The following is a 27,605-nucleotide window of genomic DNA, read 5'->3' as shown; positions in this document are numbered from 1 at the left end:
GCCCCCTCCCCCCGGGATCAGGATCTTTTCTTTTTTGTTGGGCAAATAATGATATGCTGCTCGTACAAAAACTAGCAGCTTTGAAGTGCACAACCCACCTCTCTTTAATGCTCTTGTTCCAAACTTAATAGTGAGGACTGTTACTAATGTTTTTTCCCCAACTTACCAGACTCCAATCAAAGCAGTTACTTACTGTAGCAATTTATATCAAGACCATGGTGTATTCACTGAACCAATGCAAAAATAAGCCTGCTTTCAAGCTGCAGTCGATGGAAATAGGTTTGCAGTTAGCATAATGTTGCAAATAAACGTTCATTGTATTAGAACAACAAATAAGATTTTAGTTGATCAAGATGTCATCAGGATCTACCACTTTTCTGCATTCAGCTTTCAGAAATAAATAGATCAAATTTATTTAAATTAATTAAGAGTATATAAAAAAGCATGTGAGAAGGAAAAGTGTGTCTTACATTTAAACGAGGTCTTTCTTGCTCCATTATTCCTCTATGGCTATATACTGTAGTATTCAGATAAGGCAGAGTCACTGTAAGTTAAATTATCTTTGTTTTTAGAAATAAATATTTTGAAGGAAGGCCTTTGATGAGTTTGGTTGAAATTTGTTTTCTTTTGACCAGTGGAAAACTGGGAGACACTTTTGGAATGAAATGATGGGTCTATATTTTGAGATCACAATATTTTTAAGCTATTGGAGTAATTTGTTATGTAAAGTCATCTACACACTATATGTCAAAGGTTACTATAACCTGAACTATGTCTTTAGTGAAAGGCAGGATATCAAATCTGAATAAATGAAATGAAATGAAATGTAGTGAGATAAGCATGAACAAGAGGAACAGATAACATGTTCTTTGAATTAGATATAGACTTCATGAATATATGGATTTCAAGGAATGTGGTTGGAAGAAAAAAAAAACAGAAATCAACTACACCAATGGGCTTATTGTGATGTGCGAAATTGAGCATGTTGCTGTTAGCAAACAAAACAGATCTAGTTGTCAGTGGAAATCATATGCTGAAATCCAACATGTGAGAAAACGGACAGAGATGTTAACACCAGATGTGACTACAGCCTGAGAGGCCCGATTTGAAAAATGGAAAGATGGTAAAAAAAATTATTACTCACCAAATACATCAGCAGCAGCAAGTCTAACTGGAGGAACACTACATTAAATCAACACTGAGTACCACCAACAATACACCCACCTTCTCTAACGATGGCGATACTCTCGCTCCCTATCGCGCTCCCTGTCTCGATCACGTTCTCGATCACGGTGTCGCTCTCGTTCTCTGCTTCTCTCCCGGTAGTAGTCATCATGGCGATCCCTGCTACGGGATTTGTGACGTCTACTTTTTTCTCGTGACCTACTGTGGTCTCTCTCTCTCGACCGCTCCCTCCTACTGATAGATAAATAATTAGCTGAAAACTAGCTGGATATCATTTTTTAACCCACTGTTGTAAAAATGTATTAAGGCAGCAAAGCATGGGAACATGAACCAACCTCTAAATGCAAGCAAAATCTGATCATTACCTAATTCGGCTTGAGTATTATTAATTCATTGAGTGAGGTTAATCTGCATAGGCTAAATTTCAATAAATACCACACTCTATTATCCTTAGTTATTCATACTGTTATTTCATTGTTTCGCAAATAAAACAAAACTGCAGATATGTACAAGAAGTAGGCAAAAATTTATTGTGACAAAAAAATAATTATATGCAAACCCTTTTACCAATCAGGGGACCCGACACGGTCCGTGTTTCGGACAAACCTTCGTCAGGGGTCCATGGTAAAAAAAGGGGGATAACAAAAAAGTCACAAAAAACTGTAGAGTAGCAGCTCTGTTCACAGAAGCCCAACTCACAGCAGGTGACTTTGCTGATGTCCCACTCCACGGATATTTACCGCTCAACTCCCAGCACCAGTCACAGAGCCGCCCTCAACCCCGCCCCCCACGCGGCTCGTCACTAGCTACAGTACTGGGGGGCGGGGTTGAGAGCGGCTCTGTGACTGGTGCTGGGAGTTGAGCGGTAAATATCCGTGGAGTGGGACATCAGCAAAGTCACCTGCTGTGAGTTGGGCTTCTGTGAACAGAGCTGCTACTCTACAGTTTTTTGTGACTTTTTTGTTATCCCCCTTTTTTTACCATGGACCCCTGACGAAGGTTTGTCCGAAACACGGACCGTGTCGGGTCCCCTGATTGGTAAAAGGGTTTGCATATAATTATTTTTTTGTCACAATAAATTTTTGCCTACGTCTTGTACATATCTGCAGTTTTGTTTTGTTTGCTCTCGGTTGTTTTTTACTGCAGTTTAGTTTGGAACCCTTTCTCTTTGTTTTATTGTTTCATTGTTGCACAGAAATTTCATATAGAAATTTAATACATTTATGGCCTCAGCGGCTGCACTCAAGTCCCATAATTCGTGTCTCCAAACAGACATGGAGAGAATGGTGTTAGTTTTTAAATGGGGAATCCTCCTTGAAACAGCTCAGAATGTGAAACGCTGAATTCACGTCAGAGCCCCATTCAGTATATCTATATGAGAATCAGATAAGTTTTCTCTTAAATTATTTATTTAAATCACTGGGAAAGTAATTTAAGAATTAAAAAATATTGAAAGGCCGATGAGGAGACTACCTGCTGGTAAGCTCAAGTTTTACATGAATTATGGGACTTGAGCGCAGCCGCTGAGGCCATAAATGAAATCGAATTGTATAGAATAGCAGTTAAAAGGATACGAGACCGTTGAATTTCTCTATGAAATTTTTGTGCAACATATTTGCATATTTTAAATGATTAATATACATAAGAACTTTATTATTTGTGTATGGTTATGGGAGGGGGATGGGATATAAAACTTTTAGATACATATTGTGATGGAATTTTCAAGTGATAATGTATTATGATAATTTATATTTAATGTACACTTGATGTATTTGTTAAAATGAATAAAGATTTGGAAAAAAAAAAAAAAGAAATTTCTGTGCAACAACTAAGGATAATAGAGTGTGGTATTTATTGAAATTTAGCCTATGCAAAATCTGATCAACATTGAAACGACAGGGGCACTTTGTGGTTTTACATTGTGCTATTTTAGGTGAAGCACTGAACTTTCCCCAGGAGTATCTTCAGAATAAAGCAATTTACAGCAAAGAAAATCTAATAATTTTGTGTAATCTCTCTCCAATACAGCAGGGCTTAAAACTTGGCACCTGCTGCTGGGCAGAAGAGCCTGGCCTGAGAGGGGCCAAAAGACCAGAGGCTGGAGCCAGAAGTTATTGCTATACTGACAGGAGCAGAAAAGGCTGGGACAGAAGTGGAGAGGAAAGAGAAAACAGGCAAGCAAAAACAAACAAATATAAAATTAAAATAAAATGATACAAAAGGAAGAGAGTTCTGAGGTCCTGCCCCAAGCAATTTGGGCTGCACTTTAAATTTTTCTAAATATTCTACCTCTGCATTGGTATGAGAAGTTGATGCAACAGGTAAGGAATTGAAGAGCTGAAGCAGCTGAGAGCAGGTATAAATATCTTACCCTGAGCCAGAGCCGTAAGACTTAGATTCGATTCCGTGCAAGCAATCCTGTAAAGAGCTGATCAGTACTTTGCAACGATCATCAGCAGACACTTTGGATTGTTTAATTAAAGAAATTGCAGTTACCAATGTCTCTATAGCACTGCCATAGTCTCCTGAAAAAAAAGATCCATAATTAAGATGTCAAATAAACATTAAATTCATTACTTGTGTCTTATACAATGTATGCCTTTCCCAGCAGAAGATAAACACACAGGTTCTTACTTATTACAGATGTTTTTTTGAGAACAGTAAGACAATGTCCTAATGCAGTGCAAAGAGGTCCTAGAGGTTTACAGATCTTTCCAATACGGTCATCCCTGTATGAATGAGACTTCTTATACTAGTATCAGGACATGGAGATATTTGAGAGGGTTCAGAGAAGAGCGACGAAAATGATAAAAGGTATGGAAAACCTTAGAAAGGCTGGGGCTCTTCTCCCTGGAAAAGTGGAAACTCAGAGGAGACATGATAGAGACTTACAAGATCATAAAGGGCATAGAGAAGGTGGAGAGGGACAGATTCTTCAACCTATCGGGAACCACAAGAACAAGGGGGCACTCGGAGAAATTGAAAGGGGACAGGTTTAGAACCAATGCTAGCAAGTTCTTTTTCACTCCGAGGGTGGTGGCCACCTGGAATGCGCTTCCGGAGGTTGTGATAGGACAGAGTACATTACGGGTTTCAAAGAAGGATTGGATAAATTCCTGATGGATGCGGGGATTGAGGGATACAGATAGAGGTATAGATAGGATTATGTAAGGGATAAAGGGGCTTGAAGGGTTTTAGGCAAAGGATCACCTTACAGGTCATGGACCTGATGGGCCACCACAGGAGCGGACTGCTGGGCACGATGGACCTATGGTCTGACCCAGCGGAGGCAACTTCTTATGTTCTTATGCAGAGCCACCTTGGCTCTACACTGAGCCAATGACAGCTGGAATGCTAGAGCTTCTAGAACAGATGGGACAACATCCTGCTATTCTTTCTTTGATTTCTCAGAGGACAAATAGGATATGAAGTCCTCACTGATGAGAATCCCTAGCTGGAGGCTGCCTTTAACAAAAGTGAAAATTAGAAAAACTAAGCAATAAGAACATAATAGATCCCTTATCTTTTTCCCCCCCACTTTTTTAAGAAGACAACCTGAAAAGGAAGAAAGGAAGGCTTGAGGGAAGAGCTGGAAAGTCATCATGACAGATAAATCAAACCTATTTCTGCACCAGACATCTCTCATCAAAACAGTCACGTACAACGAATGTGTAGAGAAAAGTCCATGAGGCAGTTTTCCAGAAATTTTGTGTATATCATCCTCAATACTCAATAGAGATGCCATTATCACCCCAGTTCTGACATCATGATCCTTGACACATCCCTTTAGGTTTAAGTCTGCCTGGACATAAGTAAAGGGAGATACACCCTACTAGTCCTAGCTAAGCTAGGAGTAGACTTTAAGGGATTTTGAACACTCCAGATAAGTGGCCAAGGCTCTTACAATCCAGTACATGCAAGGCATGTTTACCACTGGGAGGCATACAAACCACAGGCAAAAAAAAATTGAGAATGCCTGATTAAGGTGGAAGTACAACACAATAGGGTAATGGGATCTGAAGAAGTAACAGGTTGGGTGTGTAGAACTGCGTTATTTTTGAAAAATCTTACAGGGAAAAATCACTAAAGTCTGGGGTTCACCGATTCTGCATCTTGACAAAAAGATGATTTTTCAGATCAGATACTTCAATTCATGAGTTTAGAAGCTCAAAGACAGCTTGTATCAGCTGGCTCAGTACTACACCGAGGTCCCAAGACAAAACAGAAGGTTTGATAGGAGACTAACGTAAAGGCTGTAGAAAGATGGCTTAACTTTAGCTATTACCCTTTCTTCTCCACATATTGCTAAAATCCTGACATTTCTATGATTATTCATCACTAACATTCAAACACATTACTAAAGCCATTATCCACATTTTCATCATTTCTGCTAGATGCTACTCTTAGGTCTTCTATTGAACCATTTCACATCCATTCAAAATTCTAGCAGCCTTCTTGCTGCACTCGCACAAACCCTCTTCTCAAGTCACTTCACTTGGTTCCCTCTTTCTCTCACCTACAAGTGCATTCATTCATCTTGTCTGCTATTGGATTTTATGCATTTTTTTCTGTTGCTTGCACAGAACGGTGAATGAGGCAAGCTGTTCAGCTCATCAGATAAGTAAGTCACTAAGCTGTGACTCTGTTCTTTTCACCTGTACCTTACTGAATACCTGAAACAGACTTCCTCAATCTGTATGTCATGCTTTTTCTAGCCTTATTAGAAGGAGAAATTAGGTTCTTACCTGCTAATTTACTTTCTTTTAGCTTCTCCAGACCAGTAGAGGTTAATCTTTACAAATGGGTATACATCCAATCATGACCAGCAGGTGGAGACTGAAAACAAAACTGTGGGACAGTATATACTATCCTCCCTTCTCTATTTCCCTCAGTCTGCCGAATAGCCAAGCAGAACCAAGAACTGGAAAACAGAAAGAAAAAACAATACTCCGAACAGGAGTAACAACTAACATACCCAAGTGCTGTTGGAAAATGCAGAGGAGAAATACCCGAAGGAAAATGTCCCCACAGCTCGCCAGCTAAGCCAGCCGAGCCACAGCCGCTGTTCTTCAATTCTCCCCGGCCCTAGAAAAATACTAGAACCCGCAGCAAAAAACAAAAACTACCCGCAAAACAGCCCCAACAACAACAACAGACAGGGTGGGGACCTCTACTGGTCTGGAGAAGCTAAAAGAAAGTAAATTAGCAGGTAAGAACCTAATTTCTCCTTCTTTAGCACTCTCCAGACCAGTAGAGGTTAATCTTACCAAATGGGACGTACCAAAGCAGTCCCTCTCACGGGTGGGACCCCCGAAGGGCCGATACCAGAACACGCTCACCGAACACCGCATCCCGACGCGCCTGAACATCTACCCGATAATGTCTAACAAAGGAATGCAAAGAGGACCAAACTGCAGCCTTACAAATATCCACTGGAGGCACGAGCGACGACTCAGCCCAAGAAGCTGCCTGACTCCGAGTGGAATGAGCCTTGAGAAACTCCGGAACAGGCTTCTGTCTCAGAAGATAAGCGGAAGCAATCGTCTCCTTGATCCAGCGCGCAATAGTAGCCTTAGAAGCGCCAGCCCCCCGACGAGGACCCGCCAGAAGGACAAAGAGATGATCGGATTTCCGGAATTCCCGGGTCCGCTGCACATAAGAGTGGAGGACCCGACCGACATCCAACTTGCGCAGCTGCCGTTGCTCAGAAGAGCCCTCCCGACTACCCAAGACCGGGAGGACCACCGTTTGATTGACATGAAAAGGAGAAACTACTTTCGGCAGAAAGGAAGGAACAGGCCGCAAGACAACCCGCTCCCTCGAAAATTCCAAGAAGGGAGCCCTACAAGAGAAAGCCTGAAGCTCAGAAACTCGCCTAGCGGAAGTAATGGCCACCAAAAAGACCGCCTTCATAGTAAGGTCCTTCAGCGAACAGCCATCCAATGGCTCAAAAGGCGGGCGCACCAACACAGAGAGAACCAGATTGAGATCCCAAGAGGGAACAGAGGGCCGTAGGGGAGGCCTGAGCAACTTGGCTGCCCGCAAAAAGCGAATCACATCAGGAATGGCCAACAAACGCTGACCTGTCACCAACCCTCGAAAAGCCGACAGGGCCGCAAGTTGAACCCGGAGAGAAGACCAAGCCAGGCCTCTATCCAGGCCATCCTGCAAGAACTCTAGAATGTTAGGCAGGGAAGCGCGAAAAGAGACCACTCCCCGCGCCCGGCACCATCCCTCAAAGAGACGCCAAACCCGCACATAAGCCCGAGAGGTAGAAAGCCTCTGGGACCCCAAGAGTGTAGAGATCACCTTATCTGAATATCCCTTCTTACTAAGGCGACCCCTTTCAAGAGCCAAGCCGTAAGACAGAAGGGAGACGGGTCGAACATGGGAATGGGACCCTGCGTCAGAAGATCGTCCAAGAGAGGGAGAGGAAGAGGATCCGCCACCAGATGCCTCACCAAATCCGCATACCATGGACGTCGAGGCCAATACGGAGCCACCAGAACCACCAGACCCAGATGGTGAACAATGCGAAGAAGTACTCTGCCCACCAATGGCCAAGGAGGGAACACATACAACAGCCCCTCCGTTGGCCATGGTTGGACCAGAGCATCCAGACCCTCGGCCAGACCGTCCCTGCGACGACTGAAGAAGCGGGGCACTTTGGCGTTGCCACGCGTTGCCACTCGTGGCCATCAGGTCCATCAGGGGCTGCCCCCAAGCCTGCACTATCAACTGAAACGCCACGGCGCCAAGACACCACTCTCCTGGATCCAGGAAGTGACGACTAAGGAAGTCCGCCTGAACATTTTCTACCCCGGCTATGTGAGAGGCCGAGAGGTCCAGAAGATGAGACTCCGCCCAAACCATGAGCCGAGCCGCCTCCTGCGCCACCTGAGTGCTCTTGGTGCCCCCCTGACGATTGACATAAGCCACCGCCGTGGCATTGTCCGACAGGACTCTGACCGACTTGCCCAACAAAAGGGAGTGGAAAGCTAACAGCGCCAGATGGACCGCTCTGGTCTCCAACACGTTTATCGACCAGGAGGCCTCCTCCGTGGACCAGGTGCCCTGAGCTGAGTGACCCAAACACTGAGCCCCCCAACCGAGGAGACTCGCATCTGTAAGGAGCACCGTCCACTGCGGAAGATCCAGACCCACCCCCTATCCAGGTGAGGGGTCCGGAGCCACCAACGCAGACTGCAGCGCGCCAAGCCTCGCAGGGGAACCGGAACATCCAACCCGTGCCTCTGAGGAGACCACCTCCGGAGCAGAGCATACTGGAGAGGACGCATGTGGGCCCGCGCCCACCTCACCACGTCCAAGGACGCCGCCATCGACCCCAAGACTTGGAGGAAATCTTGCGCCTGAGGACACCAGGACGCCAAAAGCAGACGAATCTGAGATTGCAATTTTCTCACCCGGGCCTTTAGAAGGAAGACCTTCCCCAAGGAGGTGTCGAACAGAACCCCAAGGTACTCCAGACGCTGAGCCGGGACCAACCGACTCTTGGAAAGGTTGACCACCCAGCCCAGCGACCGGAGAAACTCCACCACCCGAGCCGTAACCCGGGAGCTCTCCTGCAACGACTTTGCCCGAATCAACCAGTCGTCCAGGTAGGGGTGTACCAGGATGCCCTCCTGGACCGCAAGGCTGCCGCGACGACCACCATCACCTTGGTGAACGTCAGGGGAGCCGTGGCCAGACCAAAGGGAAGCGCACAGAACTGATAGTGCCGACCCAAGATCGCAAAGCGAAGGAAGCGCTGATGAGAGGCCCGAATGGGAACATGCAAGTAGGCCTCCGTCAGATCGAGAGAAGTGAGAAACTCCCCCGGCTGAACCTCCAGAATGACCGACCGCAGAGTTTCCATGCGGAAAGAGGGAATCTTGAGAGCCCTGTTGACCCCTTTCAAATCCAGGATGGGCCGAAAGGTCCCCTCCTTCTTGGGCACCACAAAGTAAATGGAGTACCTGCCGGTGCCCCACTCCGGAGGGGGCACCGGAACAACTGCCTTGAGATCTAGCAAGCGCTGAAGGGTCTGGCGAAAAGCCTGCGTCTTCCAAGGAGTCTGACATGGAGAGGCGAGGAAAAGGTCTGGCAGAGAGCGGGCGAACTCCAGGGCATAACCGTCCCGCACCACCTCCAGGACCCACTGATCGGATGTGATCTCGGCCCATTTGGGGAAAAATTCGCGCAGCCGGGCCCCCACCGGAACCAAAGGGGGCGCCGGCAAGGAGTCATTGTGCAGGACGGGAAGCGGGGGAACCGGCGGAGGGATTCCCTGCCCCCCGACGGGCCCCCCGAAAGGGCTGCATGCGCTGGAAGAACCGACCCCGGGAAAACCCTGGAGCCGGGAAAGAAACAGCCCCACGCCCAGGGCGATACTTGCGAAACTCCCGCAAACGCCTCCGGGCAGCGCCACCCCGAGACGCAGGGCGGGCACGGTCCTCAGGCAGACGGGGCACCTTTGAGTCCATCAGAGTCTGAATCAACTTATCCAATTCCTCCCCAAACAAAAAAGACCCCCGAAAGGGAAATTTAGTAAGCTTAGCTTTGGACGCAGCATCCGCCGACCAAGCGCGCAGCCACAAAATACGCCGCTCGGCCACGCCAAAGGCCATAGACTTAGCCGAGATCCGCATCAAGTCATAAAGTGCATCTGAGAGGAACGAGGCAGCCATCTCAATCTTCGCCACCTCCTGATCCACCAAAGACCAGTCATCAGACTCCCGATCCAGGACACGCTCAGCCCACCGAAACACGGCGCGAGCGACCAGCCCCCCACAAATAGCCGCCTGGACCCCAAAGGCAGAGACCTGAAAATCTTGCTTAAGGATGTTCTCCAACTTGCGCTCCTCAGAGTCCCGCAAGGCAGAACCGCCCTCAACAGGCACGGTATGCCGCTTAGAAATCGCCGAGACCACTGCGTCTACGACTGGCGATGCTAAAGTAGCCCGATCCCCCTCTGGGATGGGATACAAACGAGCCATGCTGCGCGCCAAACGAAACGGCGCCTCCGGCGTTTTCCACTGTTCCAGTATAATATCCTGATGCATAGGAAAAGAGCGGGAAACGGAACGGATCCCCTGTAGCAGAGGGTCCCCCACACGCGGAGTCTCCGGCGGCACATCCTCAAAACGCAACACCGAATAAACCTGTTGAATCAGGTCCGGCAGCTCATCTCTCTGAAAAAGGCGCACGACGGACGCCTCTTCGCCGGAGGACGGGAAACCCGACAACCCGCCGCCAGCGGCCGTCCCCTCGAGAGGGTCCTGGAAATCCTCAGAAGGGTCCAGGTCCTCATCCAGACCGACACGTTCCTCCGACCATAAATCCTCGTCCCACGACACCCGCGGACGCTTGGACAAGGGAGGAGGAGGAGGGGACGCCACAACAGACGAGAGAGGCAAAGCCGCAGGGAGCGCGGAGGAAACCCCACTCCCCGAAACCCCCTGGGCGCATCCGGGACCCCCAGCCGCCTGAAAATAGGCTCTGCACAAAGAAAAAAAGAAATCAGGAGAAAAAACCCCCGAGGGTCCCAAGGGACTCCCTGCCACAGCAGGGGACCCAGCAGAAACCTGCCCCTGTTTTTCCAATACAGGGGGAAGGTCACCTGAGGTGGAAGACAAAATGGAGGGGCCAGACTGAGAAGATGGCGACTTTCCCGCCAAAAAAGCTCCCTCCATAGCCTGTAGCGGCTGAGAAACCTGAACAGTCCCAGCCGCTAAAACAGGCAAGCCGGCATCAGCTGTCAAAACATCAGCTGAGAGGGAATCCCCAACAACCTGACCGTCGGCGGCTCGGGGAATCCCTCCGTGGGCGGTTGGGGAAGACCGGGCTTCCCCACTACTCCCTGCCGACTCGCGAGGCACCATCGGCGGGGAGCTCTGGGCGCCTGCAGCCGCTGCCGACGGAGCTCCTCCACTGCACCGGCCTGAACACCGCTTGCACAGGCCGGCCGCGAGTGCCTCGCGCCTGGAGCACAATGAGCACTTTTTCCCTTTAGAAATGCTCATTGCTCCATACGCGACCTAGCTGTAAAAAAAAGTGCCGGTTAGTTGAAAAAATACAGTAAAATACAGTTTTCTTAAAGGGAAACAACCCTCCAGACCAGCACTACCTCAGGATTTTTTTTTTTTTTACAGAACAGACTCCACAGGCTCTCGAAGCAATATGCCTTGCTTGATTTAGGGGGCAAGGCTTACTGCTGAGGCTCCTCTAAAAAAATGTGGGGAGGTGGAGGAAGTGGGGGGAGGGACCCTGCTCGAGACCCGCTGGGTTTGACACCCCCGAGGTCGGACAAACCCCCAAACAGGGCCCGCCCAAGCTCCATCCGGCTAAAAACAGGGACAATAAACCCCCTAAACAAATTCCAACAGCCCTACCAAGGGAGATGGGTACAGATCACATCAACACCTGCTGACTGAGGGAAATAGAGAAGGGAGGATAGTATATACTGTCCCACAGTTTTGTTTTCAGTCTCCACCTGCTGGTCATGATTGGATATATACCCATTTGTAAAGATTAACCTCTACTGGTCTGGAGAGTGCTAAAGAATCCAACTTATAAGACCACTTTTTTTGTATTTTAAACAATGTCCCAAGCAAAAATGCTTGTACAGAAAAGTGGAAAAGCAAAATAAAACTGCACATAGAAACAGTTCAGGAAAAATAATTCAATTTACTTCCTACAACAGTCCAAAATAATGGGGAAGAAGCTACACAGATTATTATCAAGAAATAACCCTTAAACAAAGAGCCATTAAAAAAAAGGAAAGACACTGACTAAGTTTAGTCTCAGTGACTATTTCTCATTATTATTAACATTCTTGCACGTTCACACAAGAAGAGAGAGATCAGAGACCACTTGCAGCTATAGAAAGGTTGCCAGTTGCACAGGTTGAAGCACTCCAGATCTAGTATTAAAAAATATTTCCAATGCTTCTGAGTTTAACCTTACATGATAGAAGCTATTACTAAATCTAAACACAAGTCCATTTTGGACCATTTCCCATAATACATAAAACTTATAAAATCGTATCCAGTTTGTTTCTACTGAGCACGGACTTTGTGTACAGCACTGTGAATGTCTAATAGTGCTACCGAAATATGTAGTAGAGCACAGTTACTTACCGTAACAGGTGTTATCCAGGGACAGCAGGCATATATTCTCACATGTGGGTGACGTCATCTACGGAGCCCCAGCGCGGACAGCTTTTCAAGCAAACTTGATTGAAGTTTCAAGTTTGCTATGCTGCACCATGCATGTGCATGCCTTCTTGCCCACTAGAGGGCGCATCCCCACCTCGTGGTCCTCAGTTCCATATCTAGCAAAGAAGCCATCCCCGGGGAGGAGGGCGGGTTGTGAGAATATATGCCTGCTGTCCCTGGATAACACCTGTTACGGTAAGTAACTGTGCTTTATCCCAGGACAAGCAGGCATGATATTCTCACATGTGGGTGACTTCCAAGCCAACTAAACAAGGGCAGGTTGGAGGATGGCAATTTAGGAAAACAGATTTCGTAAAACTGACTGGCCAAACCGGCCGTCACTCCTGGATAACGTATCCAGACAGTAGTGGGAGGTGAAAGTATGAACCGAAGACCAAGTGGCGGCCTTGCAGATTTCCTCCATCGGAGTAGACCGGAGGAAAGCAACAGAAGCTGCCATCGCTCGTACCTTATGTCCCGTGACCCGACCATGTAGCTCGAGACCAGCCTGAGCGTAGCAAAAAGAAATACAAGCAGCCAACCAGTTGGACAAGGTGCGCTTGGAAACAGGACATCCCAACCGATTAGGATCAAAGGACAAAAATAATTGAGGAACCTTCCGATGAAACTTGGTGCGTTGAAGATAAAAAGCCAACGCCCTCTTACAGTCAAGCGTGTGAAGCGCCGCCTCCCCAGGATGAGAGTGGAGCTTCGGAAAAAACACCGGAAGAACAATGGACTGATTGAGGTGGAAATCAGACACAACTTAAGGTAAAAATTTAGGATGAGTGCGAAGAACCACCTTGTCATGATGGAACACAGTAAAGGATGGGTCCGCAACCAAAGCCTGCAACTCACTAACTCGCCTAGCTGAGGTGAGCGCAATCAGAAAAATCACCTTCCAAGTGAGAAACTTAAGATGAGATTTGTCAATAGGCTCAAAAGGAGGCTTCATCAGCTGAGCCAAGACCACATTAAGATCCCAAACCACAGGAGGAGGTTTCAGAGGAGGGTTAACATTCACAAGACCTCTCATGAAACGAACCACTAGAGGATGAAGAGAGAGAGATCTCCCCTCTAGATGCCGATGGAAAGCAGCAATAGCACTGAGATGCACCCGAATGGAAGTCGTTTTCAACCCCGACTTAGACAAATACAACAAATATTCCAGAACCGAGGACACCGGAACCGAACTCGGATCCAGATGGTGCGAGGAACACCAGGATGAAAATCTGGTCCACTTCTGGGAATAACAAAGCCGAGTCAATACCTTGCGCGAGGCTTCCAACACCTCCCTGACCGACTGAGAAACAGAAACCGAAGTCAGGGGGAAAGGAACCAAGCCGTCAGATGCAAGGACTGAAGATTGGGATGCAACAGCGAACCCCGACTCTGAGACAGCAGAGAGGGAAAAACAGGCAGAAGCAGAGGCTCCCTGACACTGAGTTGAAGGAGCAGGGAGAACCAGTGCTGACGAGGCCAACAAGGCGCAATGAAAATCATAGTGGCTCTGGATGACTTTAGATGAACCAACGTCCTTAAGATCAGAGGGAAAGGAGGAAACGCATAAAGGAACCTCCCTCCCCAGTCTAGAAGGAAGGCATCGGCCTCGAGACGGTTCGGGGAGTACACCCGAGAACAATAGAGGGGCAGTTTGTGAGTCTCCGGGGAGGCAAACAGATCCACCTGAGGAGTCCCCCAGCGATCGAAGACCTCGCGCAGAACTCGGGAGTTGAGCGACCACTCGTGCGGCTGGAGAAGACGACTGAGTTTGTCGGCCAGACAATTCTTCTCTCCCTGAATGTAAACCGCCCGCAGGAAAATGTTCTGGGAGACCGCCCATTCCCAAAGGCGCAGGGCTTCCCGGCACAGGGACCACGAGCCCGTCCCCCCTTGCTTGTTTATATAATACATTGCCACTTGGTTGTCCGTCCGCACGAGTACAACCTGATCGTGCAGCAGGTGGCAGAACGCTCGAGCTGCCAGAAAAATGGCACGAAGCTCCAACACATTGATGTGACAAAGACGGTCCTCCGCCGACCATAGACCTTGAGTCCGCAGACCGTCGAGATGAGCCCCCCACGCGTACTCCGAAGAGTCCGTGGTCAGGACCTTGCGATGCGGAGGGACGAGAAAGAGCAAACCCCCGGAAAGATTGGAAGAGTTGGTCCACCAACGGAGCGAGCGTCTCAAGGAAGGAGTCACTGTTATAGGAAAGGAAAGTGGGTCCCGATCTTGACGCCACTGGGAGGCCAAGGTCCACTGAGGGAGTCTCAGGTGCAAGCGGGCGAACGGTGTGACATGAACCGTCGACGCCATGTGGCCAAGCAGAATCATCAGACGATGCACTGAGACGGAGCGCTGCAGCGAAATCTGACGGCACAGTCGAAGCAGAGCCTCCAACCTCGGAGGGGAGAGGAACGCACGAAGGCGAACCGTGTCCAGCACGGCCCCGATAAGCTGCAGGGATTGAGCAGGACGCAGCTGCGATTTGGGAAAGTTTACTTCGAACCCCAGACTTTGAAGGAAGGTGAAAGTCTGTTGGGTCGCTGAGATAACCCCCTCCCTGGACGAAGCCTTGATCAGCCAATCGTCCAGGTAAGGAAAGACCTGACTACCACCATGCACTTCGTGAAGACTCGAGGGGACGACGCCAGCCCGAAAGGAAGGACCCGATACTGAAGGTGCAACTCCCCCACCTGGAACCGTAAGAACTTGCGGAAGGCGGGATGCACCGGAACATGAGTGTACGCTTCCTTCAAGTACAGGGAGCACATCCAATCCCCCTTCTCCAACAGAGGGTAGAGAACCGGAAGCAACAACATACGGAACTTCTCTCGGACCAGGAACTTGTTGAGCTTCCGAAGGTCCAAAATGGGACGTAAGTCCCCGGTCTTCTTTGGGACCAAAAAGTAACGGGAGTAAAACCCCCGCCCCCATTGATTTGGGGGGACCAGCTCCACTGCCTGAAGGTTCAACAAGGCCCTGGCCTCCGAGAGGAGAAGAGGAAGCTGGGCTCGACTGGAAAGAGAGGCCCCTGGCGGTTGTTCCGGTGGCGAGGTCGAGAAGTTCAGCGAGTAACCCTCGGAGATGAGACGGAGCACCCAAGCGTCTGACGTGATCATAGCCCAGGCCGAATGAAAGGCCCGCAGCCGGCCCCCGATGAGCAGGGGGTCCGGCGAGAGTGCAGAGGGGGCCCGCCCCCATCCGCTCATCACGTCAAAAAGACGGTGCCGGCTTAGACGCCCCTTGCGCCTGAGGTTTAGGTTGGCCCCCTCTGCCCTGCTGCGGAGGGCGCCAGGGCAGAGGCCTAGAGAATGCCGGCGTCGACTTCTGAGGGTATCGCTGCGGTGGAGGTCTAAATTGCTTCTGTGGCGGTACCCGTGGTCAACCGTTCGGAGCCATGCAAGACGGCGCATGGCTACTGCAAAGGCGGAGACTCTGGAGGCCAACTCAAACGCGTCGTAAACCGCATGAAAAAGGTATAGACGCAGTTGTGACAAGTCAGTCATAAATTTTCCAAAGTCACCCTTATGGGAATCCGGCATTACCCCATGATAACGGGGTAACGCCTTCACCATCTGCCTCAGATAAGATGAAAAAGTGAAAGCATAATTTAGGACCCTGGCCGCCATCATGGAATTGGAATAGAGGCGACGACCAAACTTGTCCAGGGTCCGTCCTTCCAGCCCGGGAGGGACCGCAGCGGAGACCCTAGAAGGCTGAGACTTCTTCAACGCCGACTCCACCAGCAACGACTGGTGAGACAGTTGCGCTTTCTCGAAGCCCTTGCATGGGATGGTACGGTACTTCGACTCCATTTTAGATGGAACCGCTGTGACTGTAAGAGGGGAGTCCAAGTTCCTCAGGAAGGTCTGATGGAGGACTTTATTAAGAGGCAGATGAGGAGTCTCCCTCGGGGGAGAAGGTAAATCCTGCTCCTCCAAAAACTCCTTGGTATATTGTGAACCGGACACCAGATCCAGGTCCAAGGCCCTCCCCATACCAAGCACAAATCTCGAAAAGGAGGAGGGTTTGGACGGCGGGGAGGGAGATCGAGAGGCTCGCGTCGCCAAAAAGGAAGGGGAAGCCTCACGGGAATACCTAGGTTCCCTACCAGACCCCGAGCCCCACGAGGCTGTGCCAAGCGACCTCGACGGGGTCGGGGACCGCCTATGCCCCGAGGAACCCCTGTGGGAAGTCCCCAGGGTACGAGGCACCGAGGCCTGCCTCTTCCGCTTCGGTGAGAAGTCCCTCGATAACCCTCCCTCGGAGGAACGGAACAACCTTGGATTACCGAGGCGGAGCTCCGAGACATGCAGCGTCTCAGCCCCGGTCAGCGAGGAACGACCGCGCCTCCGAGGAGACCCCCGAAGGCGCTTGGGCTTCCTCGGCCGGCACTTCGCCCGAGGCCGACCCGAGGGCGAGGATCCCCGGGAGGACCTCGACGAGGAAGAAGTGGAAGAGATCCTCCAAACTCTCCGCACCTTATCCCGAGGCCGCACACTCCGCTCCGGCTGGTCGACCGAGGTCGAGGGCAAGGTCGGGGTCGAGGTCGGAGCCACCCCTGGGGCTGAAGTCGAGGGCACCGAGACCAAGGCCGCCGAAGCCGGGGCACTCGCGGTCGAAGTCGGCTGCAAATGCGCGAGGGCGCCGGACAGCTCCGAGGCAATGAGGGCACGGAGCAAGTCCTCAAAGACCGGAACCCCTATCATGGCCGGTAGATCCGGGGCCGTCGGGTGCTCCCTCGAGGGCGACCTCGGTCTCGAGTATTCCCACGGGGCACCCGACTTCGATACTCGGGGCGGGGCCGAAGACGACCCACCCGCCCCCGTCGAGGATCCCGAGGATGGCTTCTTCGAAGGTGGAACTGAGGAAGGAAGCGAGGACTTACCCCCCGTCGACTTCGAAGTCGAGGACGCAGGCTTCGACGAAGCAGGATGTCTCGGCGAGGTCGAGGAAGTTGAGGCCGAGGCCGACGTCGAGGCCTGCGCCGCGGGGTCGACAGCAAAGAGCTCCGCCATTCTGGCACGACGGCGGCGGAGAGCTCTTGGCTGAAAAGTCGAGCACCGAGAACAGGAATCGGTGGGGTGCTCGGGACCCAGGTAAAGTAAGCACCACCGGTGGGGATCGGTGAGAGAAAGTAGCCGATCGCACCGGGTGCACTTTTTAAAGCCCGTCAAGGGACGGGACATGAAATCGAAAAAACGGCCGGGAACGCAACGAGGTCCCGCGGCCGCGGCTACCAGGAGCCCCTGGAGCCAATTGAAAAAACTTTTTTTTTTTTTCCACGATAACCGAACACACTAACGCAGAAAAAAAATAAAGCAAGCACAGCGACCGAGAAAAACAACTCAGACGCGGTGTCAGAAGGCAAAAAAGATAGAGCACAATTTCCACAGGGCTTCTGGCTCCGCGGAAAAAACTGAACTGAGGACCACGAGGTGGGGATGCGCCCTCTCGTGGGCAAGAAGGCATGCACATGCGTGGTGCAGCATAGCAAACTTGAAACTTCAATCAAGTTTGCTTGAAAAGCTGTCCGCGCTGGGGCTCCGTAGATGACGTCACCCACATGTGAGAATATCATGCCTGCTTGTCCTGGGATAATGTAAGTTATGGTCTTGACACATCAACCACATTGTTTAAACTGCAGGGATATCGATACAAAAATAGCAAAAGCAAAATCAAGCTGCAGCCATATGTAACAATTCAAATAACCAAAAACCTATCTAGAGAAAAACTCCTCTGAGGAGGGAAAGAACCCCCTACCCCAGGTGTCTCCTGCTCCCTGTCCTTCAAAGGTCCTTCAAAGGTCCTTCTCCCAACAGGAGGCTGACTCCAGATAATCCACGAGTCTTGTCTTCCTCCTCATCTCAAGCAATCCTCTTAAGTTTAGAAAGAGAAGAGACACCCCCCCCACCCCAAGAAGGATGCGGGTTTAGATAAGACAGTGGCTTGGATGGCTTAAGCAAAAAAAGCCAAAACTAATTCCAGGAGAAACCCTGCACATCTCCAAGACTGGAACTGGATAGACTGTGGAGTGAGCCGTGGAGACTGCTACAAAGCTGGCAAATGCAAGTCCAACATGGCAGCAGTTCCTGCTGAATCCAACACTGTCTGCCTGTGAGAACCAGATGCTGACCCCAAATCTGTAAGTGCATTAGTTCCCTAAGCCAGAGAACCCGTGGAAACACTCAATGCAGACATCACCGCAGTCTCTACAGCCACAAACGAATTACAAGATCTGGTGGCAATAAGGTCTCATTATTGATGAACAGTGCTTTATGCAGCTTGTCAGAACTCAATAATGCCAAAACAATCGCCACAAAACATGCAAAAAAAGGGACACTATGGGAAGGGTGCTAGAGAGGCACAACTCTTACCAAATGAAATCAGATTCCTTTTTTTTTTTTTTTTAATTCAAGTGTCTACCCAAGAGGTTGAGGCACACAAACCAAGTATACGCAATCAGGTCCCACAGGAACCTGAAGGAAAACTGGGGGTGATGAGAGGGGAAGGACTTGGCCACCGGAGTGTAGCACCCTCGAGACTAAAGAGAATACCAGCAGGCCTTGGCCTCTGCAAGCTCTAGACAGGAACCCCAAGGAAGCCCAGATGCAGACTAAGCAAAAAAACCAAAACAACAAACACAAAACAACACACAAGGCAAAGGACCTCTTTTCCTTTTTAAATAAGAAAGATAAAGTTGAGACTGAAAAGTTTACCACATCCACCACCTGCTGGAGACTGAGAATACTGATTCTAGTAGAGGCAGGACAGGGTTCTTATTGGCTCATTCAAGAAACAGAAATCAAGTCTCTACCTGTTGGTAGGTGTGCACAACCAGCCAGTCATTTCTGAGCTGATCCAGACGAATGTTAAGGAAACTGCAGTTTGGTTGCATTCAAAGGATTCCAAGGAAAAAGAAACTAAGATGAATCTTCATGACACTAATAGGGGAAGTCCCACACACCATGCTGGAAAATTCTGTGAACTTCAAGAACTAATAAACTCTTTTCCACTGCACAGGGCTCTGTCAGATACCATCATCCAATTAGGGGTTTCATAGCTTGCTTGTCTTCAGAAAAAAAGCCCATCAATCTGCCTTGATTGGCACAGTATATAGATCAGTGGTCTCAAACTCGTAGCCCAGGGGCTACATGCAGCCCGCCAGGTACTATTTTGAGGCCCTTGGTATGTTTATCCTAATCACAAAAGTAAAATAAAACAGTTTCTTGATCATATGTCTCTTTAGCTATAAATGACAATATTATTATTAAGACTTAGCCAAAAGGAAAGATTTACATAGTAACATAGTAGATGACGGCAGATAAAGACCCGAATGGTCCATCCAGTCTGCCCAACCTGATTCAATTTAAATTTTTTCTTCTTAGCTATTTCTGGGCAAGAATCCAAAGCTCTACCCGGTACTGTGCTTGGGTTCCAACTGCCGAAATCGCCGTTAAAACCTACTCCATCCCATCTAAACCCTCCCAGCCATTGAAGCCCTCTTCAGCCCATCCTCCCCCAAATGGCCATATACAGATACAAACTATAAAGAGTTTTACCTCATGCAAAATTGTCATTTCTTTAATAAGACATTAACTTATCAATGACCTGGAAAAGGAGGCAAAGTGCGAGGTTATAAAATTTGCAGACGATACCAAACTGTGCGGCAGAGTTAGCTCCAGGGAGGAGTGTGAGGACCTGCAAAGGGACCTAGACAAGCTGGAAGACTGGGCGAACAAATGGCAAATGCGCTTTAACGTGGAAAAATGCAAGGTCATGCATATAGGGGAAAAAAACCCGTTGTTCAACTACAAATTGGGGGGGGCATTGTTGGGAGAAAGCAGTCTTGAGAGAGACTTGGGAGTGCTGGTGGATGCATCACTGAAGCCATCTGCACAGTGCGCAGCGGCCTCAAAAAAAGCAAACAGGATGCTGGGCATCATAAAAAGGGGCATAACAACCAGGACGAGGGAAGTCATCTTGCCACTGTATCGAGCGATGGTGCGTCCGCATCTGGAATATTGCGTTCAATATTGGTCGCCGTACCTCAAGAAGGACATGGCGGTACTCGAGAGAGTCCAAAGGAGAGCAACGAAACTGGTAAGAGGGCTGGAACACTGCCCATATGCCGAGAGGTTGGATAGGCTGGGGCTCTTCTCTCTGGAAAAAAGGAGGCTCAGGGGTGATATGATAGAGACCTTCAAGATCATGAGGGGCATAGAGAGGGTGGATAGGGACAGATTCTTCAGGCTGAAGGGGACAACAGGTACGAGGGGGCATTCGGAGAAACTGAAGGGAGATAGGTTCAAAACGAATGCAAGGAAGTTTTTTTTCACCCAAAGGGTCGTGGACACTTGGAATGCGCTACCGGAGGACGTGATTGGGCAGAGTACGATACAAGGATTCAAACAGAGACTGGACGGATTCCTGAGGGATAAAGGGATCGTGGGATACTGAGAAAGCTAACCAGAAAATAAGTATAGAAACCCGACCAGGTCGTGCATGTGCAAGACCGGAGGGCTAGGACTTTGATGGGAAGATAGGACTCAATAGGAAACCAAGGTGGCATGGGGGCCCCTTCTGGTGATTTGGACAGGTCGTGACCTGTCTGGGCCGCCGCGGGAGCGGACTGCTGGGCAGGATGGACCTATGGTCTGACCCGGCGGAGGCACTGCTTATGTTCTTATGTTCTTAACTATTTTTTCTGAGGCCCTCAAGTACTTACAAATCCAAAATGTGGCCCTGCAAAAAGTTTGAGTTTGAGACCACTGGTATAGATGAATCTACATGTATACACTTCTCATGCTCCCCAGGTAGTGTGTGTGGGGTGACGGAAGCAAACAGCTGAGATGCTTTCTCCACATATCCTGGTATAGGAGAGGTTCATTAAAGTACCCCACTTAGAAACATTACTCTACGATAGAGACTTTGCCCCCCTGCCCTCCCCAACCCATTCCCTTGCTCTATTTTACTTCTAACCTGCACTGGCATCAGATACAGCTCTTGAAATGGCACTGCTAGAAATGGCCCTGTTTCTATTCATGATTTCTTCAAACTCTGCTTCACTCAAAGGAGTTCTGGAAGCATCCATATCTCTGTAAAAAAACAAAACAAAAAAAACACCCCACAAAATTAAAACAAAAGAACTCAATTTTGTATGGCAACTTAATATCCATTTGTAACATTTTTTAGTCCTCAATGGTCCTTAGAAAAAGAACTGCTCACTTCACTGACCAAGACACAAAACATTTGATCTCATTTTCCATTTACACTGAAAAGAAACCTGAACAAAAAGTGTTCAAGTATTCTAGCATAAAATTTTTGACATTTCAAGTAAGAAGCACTAACAGAAAGAACACCCAAGAACATGTAATAATAGAAGAGCAGGTTAAAACCTTAAAATATGACCATACCAACAGATACATTAAGAGTTTTTGGCTAAACTGGATTACAAAATCGATTAAACAAACATAAACAAGTTAATTTCAGCTTACAACAGCTTCAAACCCACTAGACGTCTGGCACCGAGTTTGGGAGTCAGCCACATTAAAAGATTTAATGCCACCATTTCTTAAATATGAAAACTGGTTTCTGCAGGGTCACTTACATAGCAAGGTAAAGTCAAAAATGATATCTTTATGCATCAATATAATCAAACTAATTATGTTCATTTTTTAATTTACATGAAGTCTGAATCTTGTTGTGAATTCAAGAAAACATTTCATTAACCAAAATAAAAACTTTGCAAATAACCATGAAGCACCAGAAAATACAAGTACCATACCTGCCAGGTGGCCCATAGTCACCTCTATCATATGGTGGTGGACGTCCATATGGATCTGATGGTGGGGGACCACGACTGTCTGATGAAGGCATGCCACTGTTCCCAGGTGGTGGGAAGAAGTTTGGATTCACATGTGGAGCTGGAGGAGGACCACCTGGAGGTGGTCCTGGGAGATGTGGTGGAGGAGCCAGTGACATAGGTGGACCAGGTGGGCGCGGTGGGAAGGGACCAGGGGGTGGAGGTGGACCTTGCTGTGGAGGTGGACCTGGAGGAGGGCCATACACTGGAGGTGGTGGACCAGGAGGCAATGGAACCAGTGGAGGTTGACCATAAGGTTGTCCATGAAATAGAACTGGAGGTGGAAGGCGGTCACCACGATTTGGAGGTCCTGGAAGGCCTGGGGGAGGAAGTGGCTGACCAGGAGGTGGAGGCCCAGGAGGGCCTGGTGGACCAGGAGGACATAAAGGTGGGCGTGGAGGAGTCATACCTGCCAAATAAGACAAAGATGTATAAATTGATTAGAAAAATCACACTAGTTATATGTTCTCTTAGGCTTCCGCAACTGGCATCATGATTGTTGCAGTTGTCCGGCGAGATCCGGACAACTGCAACAATTGCACTAGTTGTAATTTATCAATTCATAAGTTAATTAAAAATAATATTAGGGATGCTAATGGAATATGCTAATTTAACAGTCATCTGGTAAAAAAAAATCAATATTTGCCTTTCTGAAGATACTGTATTTTTCACTCCATAAGACACTTTTTTTCCACCCAAAAGTGGTTGGAAATGTCAGTGCGTCTTATGCAGCGAAGATGATAACCCCCCCAAAGGTACCCTTTTAAAACACCGCCCGCCCGGTGCATAGGCATGTAAGCCCAGCGCAGAGTGACTGACACACGCGCCTCCAACCTCTTGCTCTCCCTGGCCTCCGCAGCGCCGACCATCAATCTCAACCCCAGCACGCCTCTCAGCTCCAGGTATCCAATAGTACACGTCAGCCGCCACACCCTCTCTGCCTTCCCATTAGTCCGGATATGGCCACCCCTCCCCATGTTTGCTGTAAAGCAAAGGCAGATTATTAAATCTCCCCACTTTGCTAACTGAACCTGAATCCGGGTCAGGTGACTGGCATTCCCTGAGGGGTTCATGTAGGAGGTTGGGGAAGAGCATGTGCGGCTTTCCCCCTCTCCCACCGAAATCAAGGCTGCGAACAGATGCGATAGCTGTGCTTTTATATCAGCATTCTCGATGCACCGTGCTATATGATTTCAAAACCCATATGTGCAAGCTTCTGAGCCGAGCAGACTGGGATGGGTTTTGTATGCATTTGACCAATATAATGTATAACTAGTATTTTTAAATATAAGATAAACCTGCTTGCTTGCTTCTTACTAGTTTAGGCAACTGGGGTCGCCGTTCTCGTGTATACAGAAGTCCTTCTTGGCTGTTAGAGGATATTATGTCTGACAAGGAGGAACCCTTTTACTGTATTCGTGCACCCTTACATTAACAGTTTGCATATTTCTGCTCCAAAAAGTGAGAGCCAGCTCAGTTCAAGCACCGACGTCCCTTTCTTCCCTTGTGCAGACGTTATAGAGAGCTGTCTTTCATACTGTAGCTCTCTCCCCATCATGCAAAACTTATAATCAAGTGCCTGATAGGAAAGATGTGCAAAATATCCTGTCATTTTTTTTTTTTTCAGCAGGAAGTGAGGGGGGCTGGGTGCACAATTTGGTTCAGAATGTTTTTTTTCTTGTTTTCCTCCTCTAAATCTAGGGTGCTTCTTATGGTCAGGTGCGTCTTATAGTGCGAAAAATATGGTACATCCTCAAGTCTAGATTGTGTAGAAATATGGGAAGGGATCTAGCAAAGTCTGACAATAGCTTAGAGTTTAGCAGCTAAAGAGAAATTAGTGTTTACCTGCTAATTCTTGAGTCCTACCAAACAAGTCCAGGCATGTGGGTTTACACTCTTCTTTCAGCAGACTGAGACAAAACCACTTATTTAAATGCATCTCCGCATAAAGATCCTATGTAGTACATAGCTGGCTAGTATTAAACAGTCTCCAGAAGATGATAGGCACAAAGACCTGTGCAGGATGTGCCAACATGGAAGAATTAAAAAAACAATTTCTGGAAGTATAATGGTATTTGGCTCTCCTTCCTAAAGGAGTTGAAGATAGGAGGGTTTGAATCAGTTGTGACAGGTTGGGAAGCCCACATATGTAGAACATGGCGATACAGAGGTTCCTTAACATAAGAATAGTCTTACTGGGTCAGACCAATGGTCCATCAAGCCCAGTATCCCATCTTCAGGGTAACATTTCATGCTACCGATCCAGGGCAAAAAGTGGCTTCACCTATGTCCGTCTCAATAGCAGAGTATGGACTTTTCCTCCAGGTACCTGTCCAAACTTTTTTTTTAAACCAACGTTAACTGCTCTTACCACATCCTCTGGCAATGCAATCCCGAGCTTAACTATTCTCTGAGTGAAAAAGTATTTCCCTTCTTTCCCTCTGGGTCAAGACTACAAATGGATATATTACTCAGGAAGAAGTTGGAAGTGCAGGAGAATAATGGTCGTATAAATAATTTGAGATTTATAAATTTTCCAAGAATCCTGTCAACTTCTCCTAGAGAAATGGTGAAAAGATATTTTATGGAAATTTTGGAAATTCCTGAAAACTCCTTACCTCCTCTTACAAGAGTGTATTACCTACCTGCTAAGCCCATATCCAAAGAAGAAGGGAAAATTGAGGAACCCCGGGAGAGGTCAATGGACATTTCGGCAATACTGGAACAATCAGATAGGGAACTGGCTGTTCCAGCTACTCTCTTGTTGTCTGTCGCTTTGGCTCCAGACAAAGATTGGATATTAAAACTTTTCTTCAAAAACAGATCCAAAGACTTCCTGGGGCAGCATATTCAGATTTTTCCTGATGTCTCTAGAGAGACTCAGAAAAGAAGGAAAGAATTTTTAATTCTTAAGCCTGGAGTGACTCAAATAGGGGGTATTTTCTTTTTGAGATATCCATGTAAATGTGTAGTTAGATATTTATCATTTAAGTATATATTTACAGAGCCATCTCAGCTGATTAGCTTTATCTCAGTGAAACGTCTAGAAAAAGGAATAATAACAACATAACGTCTATTTAAGGTTAATTCCCTGCACTTTAGTCAGAAAAGGATTTTTTTTCTTATTTAACTAATTTGAATTATATTTGTTCTACTCTTAATTATGGATCTAATAATATTGAGGACTAGTGTGAGATCAGCTAGATTAGAAGTTCCTTGTAGTAATATTAATTTTGGAATGTTAATTTAATATGTTGTGTGATCTCACTTTACTGTACAAGATGTATATGCTTGGAAATTTTGTAAAAAATTCTATAAATAAATAATATTAAAAAAAAAAAAAAAAAAGACTACAAATGGATAGCATCCTGTTGAGCCATGTATACAGCACACATGCTGTATGGCCTGCGGCATTTCAATTAGTATTTCTGGTCAGTGCCATAGGTTCAAGGAGGAGCACCATTGTCTGGGTCTATTTCTCAAGAAAGCTAGAAAGATATCCTCCTATTTATTTAGTTTTACATCCAAGAAACAGACCTGGTTCAAGTAGTTATTTGCAGGCTGAGACCCTGAGAATCAGGTTTGATCCCTCAAAAGGAGGGCTGTCGTGATTGGAATCAAGACCATTGCATATAAAAAGCACACCCAAGTCTATGTTTGGCGTCCCAAAACCTAGACCTATTGGGAGTAAGAACATAAGAATAGCCTTACTGGGTCAGACCAATGGTCCATCAAGCACAGTAGCCTGTTCTCACGGTAGCCAATCCAGGTCACTAGTACCTGGCCAAAATCCAAAGAGTAGCAACATTCCATGCTACTGATCGAGGGCAAGCAGTGGCTTCCCCTATGTCTTTCTCAATAACAGACTATGGACTTTTCCTCCAGGAACTTGTCCAAACCTTTGTTAAAACCAGCTACGCTATCCGCTCTTACCACATCCTCTGGCAACGCGTTCCAGAGCTTAACTATTCTGAAAATAAAAAAAAATTTCCTCCTATTGGTTTTAAAAGTATTTCCCTGTAACTTCATCGCGTGTCCCCTATACTTTGTCATTTTTGATGGAGTAGATTAAGACTTGGGTTTATCCTCAGGTAATCTTTGAGGCTTATCCTTTCCCAACTCTAACTTTTCCAGATCTTCTACAATCTACTCTTAAAAGTAAGCTTACCGAGACGAGATTTAGAAGCGGAGTCTGAAGCCTGATTTCTCAACCAAGAGCTGCCACGCTGTTACCGAAAGTGCTTTCACAACAACATAGATCAAATTAAACCATAAAGGCTTTCAGCAACACAAACCAACTTGCTTTAAGTCTGGCAACCTCTTGCTCCTGTTGCTCCAAATACTCATCCAGACTGAAGCCCCTCTTAAACCACTGAAGACAAGCTTTGGTAACCTAATTATATTTTCTAATGTTGTCCCTCCATTTTTTATTTGTCTATTATAGAGTTTGATTCTTTCCATTTACGTTCCCATTTCCTACAGCTGCGAAACGGTAAATACCATGGTGCTTTTTGGGCATAGTAGTTCGTTTTAGTTGTTAAAGCGGCCAAAGATTTGTAAATAGTCTCCGAGTGATTTTGCCAGTCATTCCAGCTACTGTCAACAGAACAAGTTCCAGGTAAAGGGGCTAGCTGATTAAGTAGTTGGAGCCAAAATTGCATTGAACCAACTTTCTTTCTTATAATAATTGTTTTTGTCTGTTGCAATCACTCTTAAATGCGAGACAAAGAGAGGTAAGCAAAATTCACCATGAAAGTGGTCAGACCAAGGAACCTGCTGCCACCGTACACTATCTAGTGTCATCTGCTGATTAGTAAGATGTACAAAACTAATAAGGTCCAACAAGTGCCCTTTTTCATGCGTAATCGCAGTCGCAGGTAAGGATAAGCCCATGGAAGAGAGAAAGTGGATGACAAATACATCCCTATTACATACGGTTTCAAATACTGTTTTGCTGTAGATCAATATATGCTCTCAGTATAAATCTAGCCTGAGCATATGTTCTTAAGAATTTCCCTTACTTCCTATGGGGAAACTTTGATATACGAGCACTTTGGTTTACGAGCATGCTTCTGGAATGAATTATACTTGCAAACAAAGGTTCCACTGTAAATCTACCTTCGCTTTTAATTTTAACACGAATCCTTATGACCCCTGAGGAAGATATTTCAATCGAAACACGGACCATGTTGAGTCCTCATCCAATAAAGCAAATGTGGATATGAATTGCTCAACATATTTTTTGGAACTCAAACTACCAAACACATTTGAAGTGTTATTTTTTGAAATAATTAAATAAAGCACCTGCCTCAAAGTACAGTCAAACCTCGGTT

General features: G+C 47.4%; 1 protein-coding gene across 5 annotated transcripts in view; it reads right to left on the bottom strand.

Moving 5' to 3' along the window:
• Positions 1 to 27,605, bottom strand: part of CPSF6 (cleavage and polyadenylation specific factor 6) — a 75,526-nt gene that overhangs the window by 37,613 nt on the left and 10,308 nt on the right. For 3 of the 5 annotated variants that reach the window (XM_033951052.1, XM_033951051.1, XM_033951053.1), the window contains exons 6-9: positions 22,195 to 22,681; positions 21,390 to 21,505; positions 3,557 to 3,710; positions 1,225 to 1,419 (exon numbers count right to left, since the gene is read on the bottom strand). In XM_033951052.1, coding sequence (XP_033806943.1) covers positions 1,230 to 1,419; positions 3,557 to 3,710; positions 21,390 to 21,505; positions 22,195 to 22,681 — 947 coding nt within the window. In that variant the 3' untranslated portion in view covers positions 1,225 to 1,229. The remainder of the gene's footprint in view (positions 1 to 1,224; positions 1,420 to 3,556; positions 3,711 to 21,389; positions 21,506 to 22,194; positions 22,682 to 27,605) is intronic. The other 2 variants (XM_033951054.1, XM_033951055.1) reach the window with 1 other exon arrangement.

This window comes from Geotrypetes seraphini, chromosome 7 (genome assembly GCF_902459505.1).
Source record: "Geotrypetes seraphini chromosome 7, aGeoSer1.1, whole genome shotgun sequence".
In the NCBI taxonomy this organism is placed as follows: Eukaryota; Metazoa; Chordata; class Amphibia; order Gymnophiona; family Dermophiidae; genus Geotrypetes; species Geotrypetes seraphini.
This window is presented reverse-complemented; position numbering and strand designations above follow the sequence as displayed.